Raw genomic sequence first — 11,939 nt, forward strand, 5'->3', positions numbered from 1 at the left:
TGAAGACCAGACAACGCTGATTAACATTCATTTTGGGTGTTTGGTGTGTAGGTGCGAAGAAGGAGGTGTCAAAATTATATCTAATTCAAAGGAAGTGTTGAAGATGCATTTTAACTATATGATTGTCCTTTGATCTTTACCATATAAAACACCATTTAATATTGGGTCAAACAGGCCTCTTCCTCCGAAACTATTTCAATATGATGCTGGCTGCTCGTTTCTGTTGAATAAAACACTTCTATATCCACCAGCTTCAGCTTTTCTCCAGTGACTTTGTTGATGTTACAACACTGGTCACTTGGAAATCAGCACATACACAAGTGGACACAGCTGAGATCCATAGTATTGCCCAAACTGCATGTCACTTAGATAAAGAAAGTATAGCACAAAAATCTAAAGTTAACAGTACACACAAAATGAACATATAGAACCTACTGCACCAATCTGAAGTAAATCAATGCAAAAGCTACTGATGGAGAGATCCCTTTCAATAAACTACTTCAAATTCTCATTCAATTATGAGATACCACAGGTTTTGCAGACTTTTGATCATCAACAACATTATCCTTAAACTGCTTCCCACTACCTTGTCACTAAACAGATTTGGCACAATTTACAAACAGGCCCGTACAGTATCTGAGTCCCTCTGCTTCATAGTAACTGAGTGAAGAATTACAGCATTCTAACTGATTCAAGGTATCATTTCCCTATGTAACTTTGTGTCCAACTATTCTGGCAAACTTAAAAATAGACAATTGACAATAGACAATAGCTGCAGGAGTAGGCCATTCAGCCCTTCGAGCCAGCACCACCATTCACTGGGATCATGGCTGATCATCCACAATCTGTACCCCGTTCCTACCTTCTCCCCATATCCCTTCACTCCGCTATCTTTAAGAGCTCTATCTAACTCTCTCTTGAAAGCATTCAGAGAATTGGACTCCACTGCCTTCTGAGGCACAGCATTCCATAGATCCACAACTCACTGGGTGAAAAAGTTTTTCCTCAACTCTGTTCTAAATGGACTACCCCTTATTCTTAAACTGTGGCCTCTGGTTCTGGACTCCCCCAACATCGGGAACATGTTTCCTGCCGCTAGCGTGTCCAATCCCTTAATAATCTTATATGTTTCAATCACATCCCCTCCCATCCTTCTAAATTCCAGTGTATACAAGCCCAGTCGCTCCAATCTTTCAACATATGACAGTCCCACCATCCTGGGAATTAACCTCGTGAACCTACGCTGCACTCCCTCAATAGCAAGAATGTCCTTTCTCAAATTTGGAGACCAAAACTGAACACAATACTCCAGGTGTGGTCTCACCAGGGCCCTGTACAACTGCAGAAGGACCTCTTGCTCCTATACTCAACTCCCCTTGTTATGAAGGCCAACATGCCATTAGCTTTCTTCTCTGCCTGCTGTACCTGCATGCTTACTTTCAGTGACTGATGAACAAGGACACCTAGATTTTGTTGTACTTCCCCTTTTCCTAACTTGACATCATTCAGATAATAATCTGCCTTCCTGTTCTTGCCACCAAAGTGGATAACCTCTCATTTATCCACATTAAATTGCATCTGCCATGCATCTCCCACTCACCCAACCTGTCCAAGTCGCCCTGCATTCTTCTAACATCCTCTTCATATTTCACACTGCCACCCAGCTTTGTGTCATCTGCAAATTTGCTAATGTTACTTTTAATCCCTTCATCTAAATCATTAATGTATATTATAAATAGCTGCGGTCCCAGCACCGAGCCTTGCCGTACCCCACTAGTCATTGCCTGCCATTCTGAAAAGGACCCATTAATACCTACTCTGTTTCCTGTCTGCCAACCAATTTTCTATCCATGTCAGTACCCTACCCCCAATACTATGTGCTCTAATTTTGCCCACTAATCTCCTATGTGAGAGCTTATCAAAGGCTTTCTGAAAGTCCAGGTACACTACATCCACTGGCTCTCCCTTGTCCATTTTCATAGTTACATCCTCAAAAAAATTCCAGATTAATCAAGCGTGATTTCCCCGTCGTAAATCCATGCTGACTCAGACCTATCCTATTACTGCTATCCAAATGTGCCGCTATTTCATTTTTTATAATTGACTCCAGCATCTTCTCCACCACTGATGTCAGCCTAACTGGTCTATAATTCCCTGTTTTTTCTCTCCCTCCTTTCTTAAAAAGTGGGATAACGTTAAGCTACCCTCCAATCCTCAGGAACTGATCCTGAATCTATAGAACATTGGAAAATGATTACCAATGTGTCCACAATTTCTAGAGCCACCTCCTTAAGTACCCTGGGAGGCAGACCATCAGGCCCTGGGGATTTATCAGCCTTCAGTCCCATCAGCCTACCCAACACCATTTTCTGCCTAATGTGAATTTCCTTCAGTTACTCCGTTAAGCTAGGTCCTCTGGCCACTAATACATCTGGGAGATTGTCTGCGTCTTCCCTGGTAAAGACAGATCCAAAGTACCTGTTCAACTCGTCTGCCATTTTTCTTGTTCCCCATAATAAATTCACCCATTTCTGCCTTCAAGGACCCAGCTTTGGTCTTAACTAATTTTTTCCTCTTCACATACCTAGAGCAGCTTTTACTATCCTCCTTTATATTTTTGGCTAGCTTACCTTCGTACCTCATCTTTTCTCCCCATATTGACTTTTAAGTTATCTTCTGTTGCTCTTTAAAAATTTCTCAATCCTCTGGCTTCCCACTCATCTTTGCTATGTTAAACTTCTTCTTTTATTTTTATACTATCCTTAACTTCCCTTGTCAGCCACAGCTGCCCCTTACTCCCCTTAGAAGCTTTCTTCCTCTTTGGAATGAACTGATCCTGCACCTTCTGTATTATTCCCAGAAATAGCTGTCATCGTTGTTCCACTATCATCCCTGTTAGGGTGTCCTTCCAGTCAACTTTGGCTAGTTCCTCCCTCATGGCTCCATAGTCCCCTTTGTTCAACTGTAACACTGACACTTCCGATTTTCCCTTCTCCATCTCATAAATCCAGTTCACTACACAACAATAGATCCAGAATTGCCTTCTCCCTGGTAGGCTCCAGTACAAGCTGTTCTAAGAATCCATCTCGGAGGCACTCCACAAACTCCCTTTCTTGGGGTCCAATACCAACCTGATTTTCCCAGTCTACCTGCATGTTGAGAACTCCCCATTACAACCGTAGCATTACCTTTGCAACATGCTAATTTTAACTCTTGATTCAGGCTACTATTTGGGGGCCAGCAGATAACTCCCATTAGAGTCTTTTTGCCCTTACAATTTCTCAGTTCTATCCATACTGACTCTACATCTCCTCATTCTATGTCACCCCTCGCAAGGGACTGAATTTCATTCCTCACCAACAGAGCCACCCCACCCCCTCTGCCCACCTGTCTGTCTTTTTGATAGGATGTATACCCTTGAATGTTCATTTCCCAGCCCTGGTCCTCTTGAAGCCATGTCTCTGTTATTCCCACAACATCATACTTGCCAATTTCCAACTGAGCCCCAAGCTCATCCACTTTATTTCTTATACTTCGTGTATTCATATATAATACTTTTAATCCATTACTCCCCTCGCTTCTCACATCTATCCCTATTGCACTTGGCCATACTCTCTGATCCCTTCCCAAGCTTTGTGCCCCATCAATTCTATTGTCTTTCTTAACTTTTCTTATTCTCTCTTTCCCTTTTAACTCCATCCTTATATTTCCAGTTCGTCTCCTCCCCCCACTTATTAGTTTAAACACAATCTGAAAAAGAATAAATAGTTCCTGCTAAATGTATTATACAGTAATTGAACCAAGAACTGTTTGTAGATAGATTTCAAAATTTCCAGCACCTTAAGTATTACTGAACATTTTTTAAAGTATAAAGGATACCTCAACTCAGAGTTATTTGATGCAGAATCCCTCCAGATATCACAAAAAAATCTATAACCGGTGACTCATCAGACCCCCCCCCCCCAGAATACTCCACAGATCTTCTAATTAGGTTTCTATGGCAACAGTCACATTTTACCCTCATAATGATCAGTTGCAATTAGATTGCATAGACATGAAAGTAAAAATGAGATACTTTAGAAAATTGAAAACATGTCATCCTAACCAACTTCCTCAGCAAATTCCCAGTCTGGCTGCACATATGCCTTGGAATGGACCCAAATTCCATCCTGTAACACAAGTTCACCCATTTCAACAATGATGAAATGTTGATGAAGGTCAACACACCATATGCCTTCTTAACCACAGAGTCAACCTGCGCAGCAGCTTTTGAGTGTCTTATGGATTCAGACCCCAAGATCCCTCTGATCCTCCACACTGTCAAGAGTCTTACCATTCTATCATCATAACTGACCGACCAAAATGAACCACTTTACATTTATCTGGGTTTAATTCCATCTGCCACTTCTCAGTCCAGTTTTGCATCTTATCTGACAGCCCTCCACACTATTGAAGTTGTTCCAAGTTCAAAGTACATTTATTATCAAAGTATCAATACATTATAAAACCTTGAGATCTGTCTCCTTACAGGCAGCCACAAAACAAGAAACCCAAAAGAACCCATTAAAAAAACCCAAAAAAATTCCAATGCACAGAGAGAGAGCAAAAAAAAAGCAAATTGCACAAACAATAAAAACAAGCAACAGAATTGAGAACGTTTTATCAAAGACCATGCAGGCAGGTGTTGCTCGAGAGATACAGCCCAAAATCAGTCCCCTTTGACCCACTGAGTTTTCACCAGCATCAAGCTCCCATTTACACAAACCCTACATTGATTCTGTTTTATTCTCCTCAGCTCCCACCAAATTCTACCACTGTTCTATCAGCAGGCTCAAGGACAGCTTCTAATCTTGCTGTTGTAAGACTATTGAAGAGTTCCCTAGTACAATACAATGACCTCTTCACCTCAGAATCTATCTTGTTATGACCTTGTGCCTTATTATCTGCCTGCACTTTCTCAGTAACTAACACTTTATTCTGTTACTGTTTTCCATTGTACTATCTTATTGCACCGACGTGTTGAAATTATCTGTATCGATGGCATGATAAACTAAGTTTCTCCACTGTACACGTGACAATAATAAGCCAATTCAACGACACACTAGAGAGAATTTTCAGTGGCCCAGTAACCAACTCTCCCACACATTTTTGTGACATGGAAGGAAACTGGAGCACCTGTTGGAATGTGTGCAGTCACAGGGAGAATGTGAAAACTCCACCCAAAGTCATGATCGAACGTGGCCCTGCGGTGCCAAGAGGCAGCAGAGAAGAGTTACAAGATCTGCTGGTCACAGAGGAACTACAAATCACAGTTCTAACTTCCAGTGCAGGGTCTAAAGCCATGGTTTGTCAAGTACACATCCACATGCAGGCAATCGAGTGGATAGCAGAAACATTTTCCAAGGGTGGAAATGACCAATAAAAGCGGACATCTTTTTAAAAGAGATTGGGGGTGGAGGATTATGGTGGGGGGGGGGGGCTGTTGTCAGAAGTATTAATTTATTTAATACACAGAAAGTGGTGAGTGCATGGAATACACTACCAGAGTGGTGGCAGGTGCAGATACTTTACAGACATGTAAAAAACTATCAGATAGGTACACAAGTGATAGAAAAATTGAAAGGTTATACAACAGCAAAGGGCTAGAGCAGGTTATAAGGTCAACACAGCATTGTGGGCCAAAAATTCGCAAGTTGCTGCCCAAAAATTTGAGGTATGGAATAAAACTTGTTTGCACAGAATTTGTGTGGTCAAATTAAAAAAATCACAAAATTTTCACATTTCTTGATGTATGCAAGGTGCTGGAGCTTCAAGTTATGAAATTCAATTAAGAAATTGTAAAGCAGACCACTTTCTAGGAACGCAACCCCCTTAAACATGGGTCGACAGTACTGCTTAAATGTATTCTTACCATTGCACAGTCCTCCCCCCACTTGAAGAACTGTTTTCATCTCTCTGCTCCCTTTCTTCCCTTTAATCTACTACCAATTATTTTACATATATGTTCACTTGTATAAGACCATAAGACATAAGAGCAGAATTAGGCCTTTCAGCCAATTGTCTTCTCTGCCATTCCATCATGGCTGACTTATTCCTCCCAACCCCATTCTGCTTCCCTCTCCCTGTAATCTTTGATGCCCTGACAAATCGAACCTATCAATTTCTGTGTAAAATATACCCAATCACTTGGTCCCGCAGCTGTCTGTGTCAATGAATTCCACAGTTTTACCACTCACTGGCTTAAGAAATTTATCCTCACCTCCACTTTAAATGGATGTCCTCCTTTTTCTGAGGCAGTGCCCTCTGGCCTTAGACTCACCCTCTATAGGAAACACCCTCTCCACATCCACTCTGTCCTGGCCTTTCAATATTTGGTAGGTTTCGATGAGATCCCCCTTCATTCTTTAAACTCCAGTGAATACATGCTCAGAGCCATCAAACACTCCTCTTACATTAACCTTTGCAGTCCCAGAATAATATTTGTGACTCTTCTTCAGACCCTCTCCAATGCCAGCACATCTTTTCTTAGACAAGGGTCCCAAACTGAGCAACTGCATCACTGCCTGGTTTGGAAATTGCACCATCTTGGATCGCAAGACCCTGCCGCAGATAGTGAGGTCAGCCGAGAAGATCATCGGGGTCTCTCTTCCGGCCATCACAGAAATTTACACTACATGCTGCATCCGCAGAGGAAACAGCATTATGAAGGACCCCACACACCCCTCATACAATCTCTTCTCCCTCCTGCCATCTGGGAAAAGGCTCCGAAACATTCAGGCTCTCACGACCAGACTATGTAACAGTTTCTTCCCCCAAGCTATCAGACTCCTCAATACCCAAAGCCTGGACTGACACCTAGCCCTATTGTCCTGTTTATTATTTATTGTAATGCCTGCACTGTTTTGTGCACTTTATGCAGTTCAATGTAGCTTTCTCTGTGTTTTTTTAAATTACGTAGTTCAGTCTAGTTTTTTTGTACTGTGTCATGTAACACCATGGTCCTGAAAAATGTTGTCTCATTTTTACTATGCATTATTTTTACTATGCACTGTACCAGCAGTATGGTCGAAATAACGATAAAAGTTGACTTGAGTTGAAAACTGCTCACAGTACTCCAAGTGCAGTCTTATAAAGCCTCAGTATTACATTCTTGCTTTTATAGTCTAGTCTTCTCAAAATTAATGCAAACGTTTCATTTGCCTTCCTCACCACCGACTCCGCCTGCAAATTACCCTGAAGGAAACCCTGCAGGACTCCCAAGTTCAGTTGCACACCTGATTTTTAAATTTTCTCCCCATTCAGAAAAGTCTACGCCTTTATTCCTTCTACTGAAATGCATGACCACACACTGACACTATATTCCATCTGCCACTTCTCTGCACCTTCTCACAATTTGTCCAAGTCCTTCTGCAGACTTTCTGCTTCCCCATCACCTGCACCACCTCCTACCTTTGTATCGTCTGCAAACTTGACCACAAAGCAACCAAGTCCATCCAATTCATTATCATATAATGTGAATGGAAGCAGTCCCAATACTGACCCACTAGTCACCAGTAGCCAACTAGAACACATCCCCTTGATCCCACTCTTTGACTCCTGCCAGTTCTTCTATCTATGTTAGTATCTTTCCTGTAGTACAACGAGTCTTTATTTTGTTAACAGACTCATGCGCAGTCAAAATGCGCATGAAAATCAAAGTAAACAACATTCTTGTCAAAATCCTTCTGAAAATCAAAGTAAGCAACATTCACTGACTCTCCTTTGTTATTTCCTCAAAGAATTCCAAATTTTTCAGGCAAGATTTCCCCTCAAGGACACCATGCTGACTTTGGCCTACTTTATCATGTACCCCCAAGTCCCCTGAAGCCTCATCCTTAGTAATGGCCCCGATGTTTTCCCAACCACTGAAGCCAGGCTAACTGGGCTATAACACGTCCAAACAAGCTGGATGAACTCAGCAGGTCGAGCAGTCAACATTTCGGGCCGAGACCCTTCGTCAGGACTCGGCTATAATTTCCTTTTTTCCACACTTACCTTTCATAATGTTTCCTCCTCAGTCACGTCTGACCTAAAACACACCACACCAAGCCTATCACTGGTACAATCTTCCAGTTCATGAAACCTCCTCAAAGCAGCTATGCCACTGGAAACCCAGCTTTCCTTCCAAGTGCTGGGCTCAACAACCCAAGTTGTGCTCTGCTGCCAGAAACAGTTCCACCATTAGCTCCCTATTCTTAAACTGTTTTATTTATGGAGGCAAAAAATGCAGGAAACTTGTGACCATTTTGCTCACAGCAAGCTCCCACGAACAGCGATGAAAGTGACAGATAATCCTTTCTTAGAGACCGAGGGATAAGCCTTGCCAGTACAGCAGGGATAATGACATGGAATTGGTTAGGCCAATAATTAAATATGATCAGAGGTGGAACAAATTGTGGGTACTGACACGGCATTTGAGGAGGGGGAAAAGAGGCAGAAAGTCTGTGAGTGTGACTGTGAGGATGTAGCCCGTCTCCAGTGCGAAGGAATGCAGAAAGGCACCAGCCTCAAGTCTATAGAGCAGGTGTAGAAACAAGACACTCAACGAGGTTACAGGACTACATGCTGCGAGCCTGGGAGGAGTGTTGGATAAAGATTCCAAAATTAATGTGAAAGACAAAAAAAAACATGGATGCAGGAAACATCAAATAAAACTCCGATACGAGGGGTCATCTGAATCGTTAACTCTTTTTCACTTTGCGTAGATGCTGCTTGACCTGCAAAGTATTCAGCACATTCTTTTCTTTTAATTCGGGCTGTTATAAAGAACATAGAAAGGTACAGCACCACATGGGCCCTTTTGCCTAGGATGCTGGGCAGACCTCACCTATAAATTTTCAGTTTTGATAAAATTTATTAATTCATTAAAAGTAATTTGTGAAGATACTGGGACACAGGAAAGCAAAGGCCATGAGTGCAAGGATGGGGGAAAACCATAAAGAATTTAGAAAAATAGACTGTAGTTTTGAAATGGTTAGAGCAAAACTTGGGACCATTGAAATGGAGAATCAGGGAGCTTCAAGCATCAAGAGGACAGTGAACTATGTTTTTTTAAAAAAATCTGCAGATGCTGGAAATCTGAAAACATAAAATGCTGGAAATGTTCAGCAGTATGAGCAGTAAGTGATACCGTCTAACCTGCTGTACATTATTTCAGGTTAATATTTGGGGATTAATACAATGGGGCATAATTTTAAGGTGACTGGGAAGAGAGTATAGGGGGATGTCATAAGTAAGCTTTTTAAAAAAATATACACAGAAAGCGGTACATGCATGGAACCCCCGCCAGGAGTAACGGGAGAGCGAGATACGTTAGGGGTTTTAAAAAACTCTTAGGTTGCCATGTGGATGACAGAAAAACTGGAGAGCTATGGGGGAGGGAAGGGTTAGATTGATCTTAGAGCAGGTTAAAAAGTCAGCAAAACATCATAGGCTAAAGAGCCTGTACTGTGCCAGACTGTTCAAAAGACCTTTCATCAGAATTGGGGAAAGAGACAAACAGTTTTAAGCTGCAGAAAAGCTGGGGAAGAGGGCAGATGTAGGATTGGATGGATCAGACAAAGGGGGCAGGCTGGGGGGGGGGGGTCCATGGGTTGCACTCATCCAATCAATGGGTGTTTTTTTAAAACCTCTTCCTTTCCCAGTGCTCAGAAACCCTTCCACATGAAGCACGTGCACTTCTTCCAACCAAGTGTACTGCATTCACTGTTCACAACATGGTGTCCCGATCTTTGTGTTTAAAAAGTACCAATATGAATCAGGTGACCACTCTGCCAAAGTAACAGGTAACCTGTTACCTGCCGATTCGATTCTCCATTCCCAATCACTCGTTCGTGCCCACCTGTACTGTTATAATGAGGCCCAGCACAAGGCCAGGAAATATTGTTTCAATGCCTGTTTGATTACTTAGCAGTCCTCTGGACTTGATACTTGCTTCCTCGGTCTGTATCAGAATCACGAGCTTGCCCCATTGTTAGTAAACTCATTCTGTATGTTTCATTTTCTCTAATTGCCCCATTGACCCCCACAACTTGTACCAACAAAAACCCGGGCCCTACCCTATCAGAGGTTTCCCTCTACCCTGCCCACCTCCACAACCTTTACACCACACACACACACAACTTCCAGTTCCAATGAAGAGTCGTCACCCCAAAAGGTTTACCGTTACTCCATCTATTGATGCTGCCTGACCTCAGCAGGTACTCAGCAGTACTGGCAGCATTTTCTGTTGTAGGTATGGACCCAGAAAAGCATCAATCAAAAAAAAGTCTGCAGATGCTGGAAATCCATAGCAACACACTCAAAACGCCGGAGGAACTCAGCAGGGCAGGCCACATGTATGGAAAAGAATGAACTGTCTACTCTTCCGGCCAAGACGCTTCTTCAGGACTCCAATCAAGTCCTGAAGAAACATCAATATAAATAAAAGAGGATGTTAACCTCGTTGCTACTGATACTAAAATTAATTCCGAGTTTGTGATGAAACGCGGAAACCTCCAGAAAATTAAAACTACGCCAGCTAGTGGCCAAAGCCGGAAACGCAGAATGTTTAAACTACAAGTCGGACATTGGTCAGCTAAAGTTTTATTACTGCAAGGTTATTTCTCAAATAATAAGCTGAAGCTGTATTTAAATGCCGCTTAAACTGATTTGATACACACCGAGTAATATTTTAACCCAACGGTTGAAAGGAACTATCGTCCAAATAAGCAGGGGTTATGTGGCTTAATACTCGCAGTGCAAAGTTGGGAGAAAGTCTGCGCCGGGGTTTGCTATGGGATCAACACAGGACTAAATTAGAGGGAAATATTCGGAACCGCGCAATCCTTACAAATCAAGCCAAAGATCAAAACGAGAGCCCGCCGTGCTCCAGTTTCAACCGGAAGAAGAGAGAGCGGAAAGAGAATTTGGTTCTAAAAGGAAAGTGAAAAATATAACAGGTAGACAACTAAATAGAAGAGACGTAAACTGCAGCCCGCTTGGACGGGGAGCGCAGATTCGGGCTGTCGCAGTCTGTGCGATTGCTCTCCATCCGCTGGAAGATAAAATGCAGACACATTATCTGCAGTTTGAAACTGAACGAGAATGCAAAATCCCCAGAAGCGAGAGAGGGGGGTGTGGTGCGTGTGTGTGGACAGTCGGCACTCACCCGACATGCTGACACGGTCCGATGAACCCAGGGAGCAAAGCGGCGGAAAAAAAAATGGTCGGAGTTGACCACTGCTTGAGCGTCCTTGCCTGTCGGTTCGCTGGGAGCCGCAGTCGCTCAGCCCGTCCTATATACAGCGGCAGGGACACGTCAGAGCGCCAGGGTGTGCGAGAACGTCGCCGTGTCCGTGGACGCGCTGGCTGATGTTCATTTGTATGCTCTGCCTGTGTACGAGCAATGCTCATGACGGTGCTATTAGAAAATGTGCGGGATGGTCTTTTGAGATCTTGTGTGTTGTCAACGTTCAGTCATGTGTGCCTGACTTGGTCGGGGTTGTGCAAATGTGTGTTAGATGTGGCCAGAGCGTTCGTTCACTTGTGTCAGTCTGTAGGATGTCTGCATTCTTAGTTTCTTAGTGCTGGGCCGGGGGATTTTTGTGTGTGTGTGTGTGTGTGTGTGTGTGTGTGTGTGTGTGTGTGTGTGTGTGTGTGTGTGTGTGTGTGTGTGTGTGTGTGTGTGTGTGTGTGTGTGTGTGTGTGTGTGTGTGTGTGTGTGTGTGTAGATGATGTACACGTGTGAAATGCAGAACAAGTACAGCACAGGAAGGCACCAGATCTGTGCTGACTGTGCTGAACATGGTGCCAAATTAATGTAATCCTGATGAAGGCTCTGGCTTCTTCCCGGTCCTGATGAACGATCTCCACTGGAAACCTGGACTGTTTATTCCTCTTCATTGATGCTGCCTGACCTG

At 43.0% G+C, this 11,939-nt stretch overlaps 1 protein-coding gene across 1 annotated transcript in view; it reads right to left on the reverse strand.

Annotated features, from left to right (window-relative positions):
- The window catches only part of LOC132407095 (glycogenin-1-like), an 88,745-nt gene extending 77,338 nt beyond the window's left edge, over nucleotides 1-11,407 (reverse strand). Inside the window, exon 1 of the mRNA XM_059993393.1 lies at nucleotides 11,189-11,407. Coding sequence (XP_059849376.1) covers nucleotides 11,189-11,195 — 7 coding nt within the window. The 5' untranslated portion in view covers nucleotides 11,196-11,407. The remainder of the gene's footprint in view (nucleotides 1-11,188) is intronic.
- Between the last annotated feature and the right edge of the window lie 532 nt (nucleotides 11,408-11,939).

The sequence above is a fragment of the Hypanus sabinus genome, chromosome 2 (genome assembly GCF_030144855.1).
Source record: "Hypanus sabinus isolate sHypSab1 chromosome 2, sHypSab1.hap1, whole genome shotgun sequence".
In the NCBI taxonomy this organism is placed as follows: Eukaryota; Metazoa; Chordata; class Chondrichthyes; order Myliobatiformes; family Dasyatidae; genus Hypanus; species Hypanus sabinus.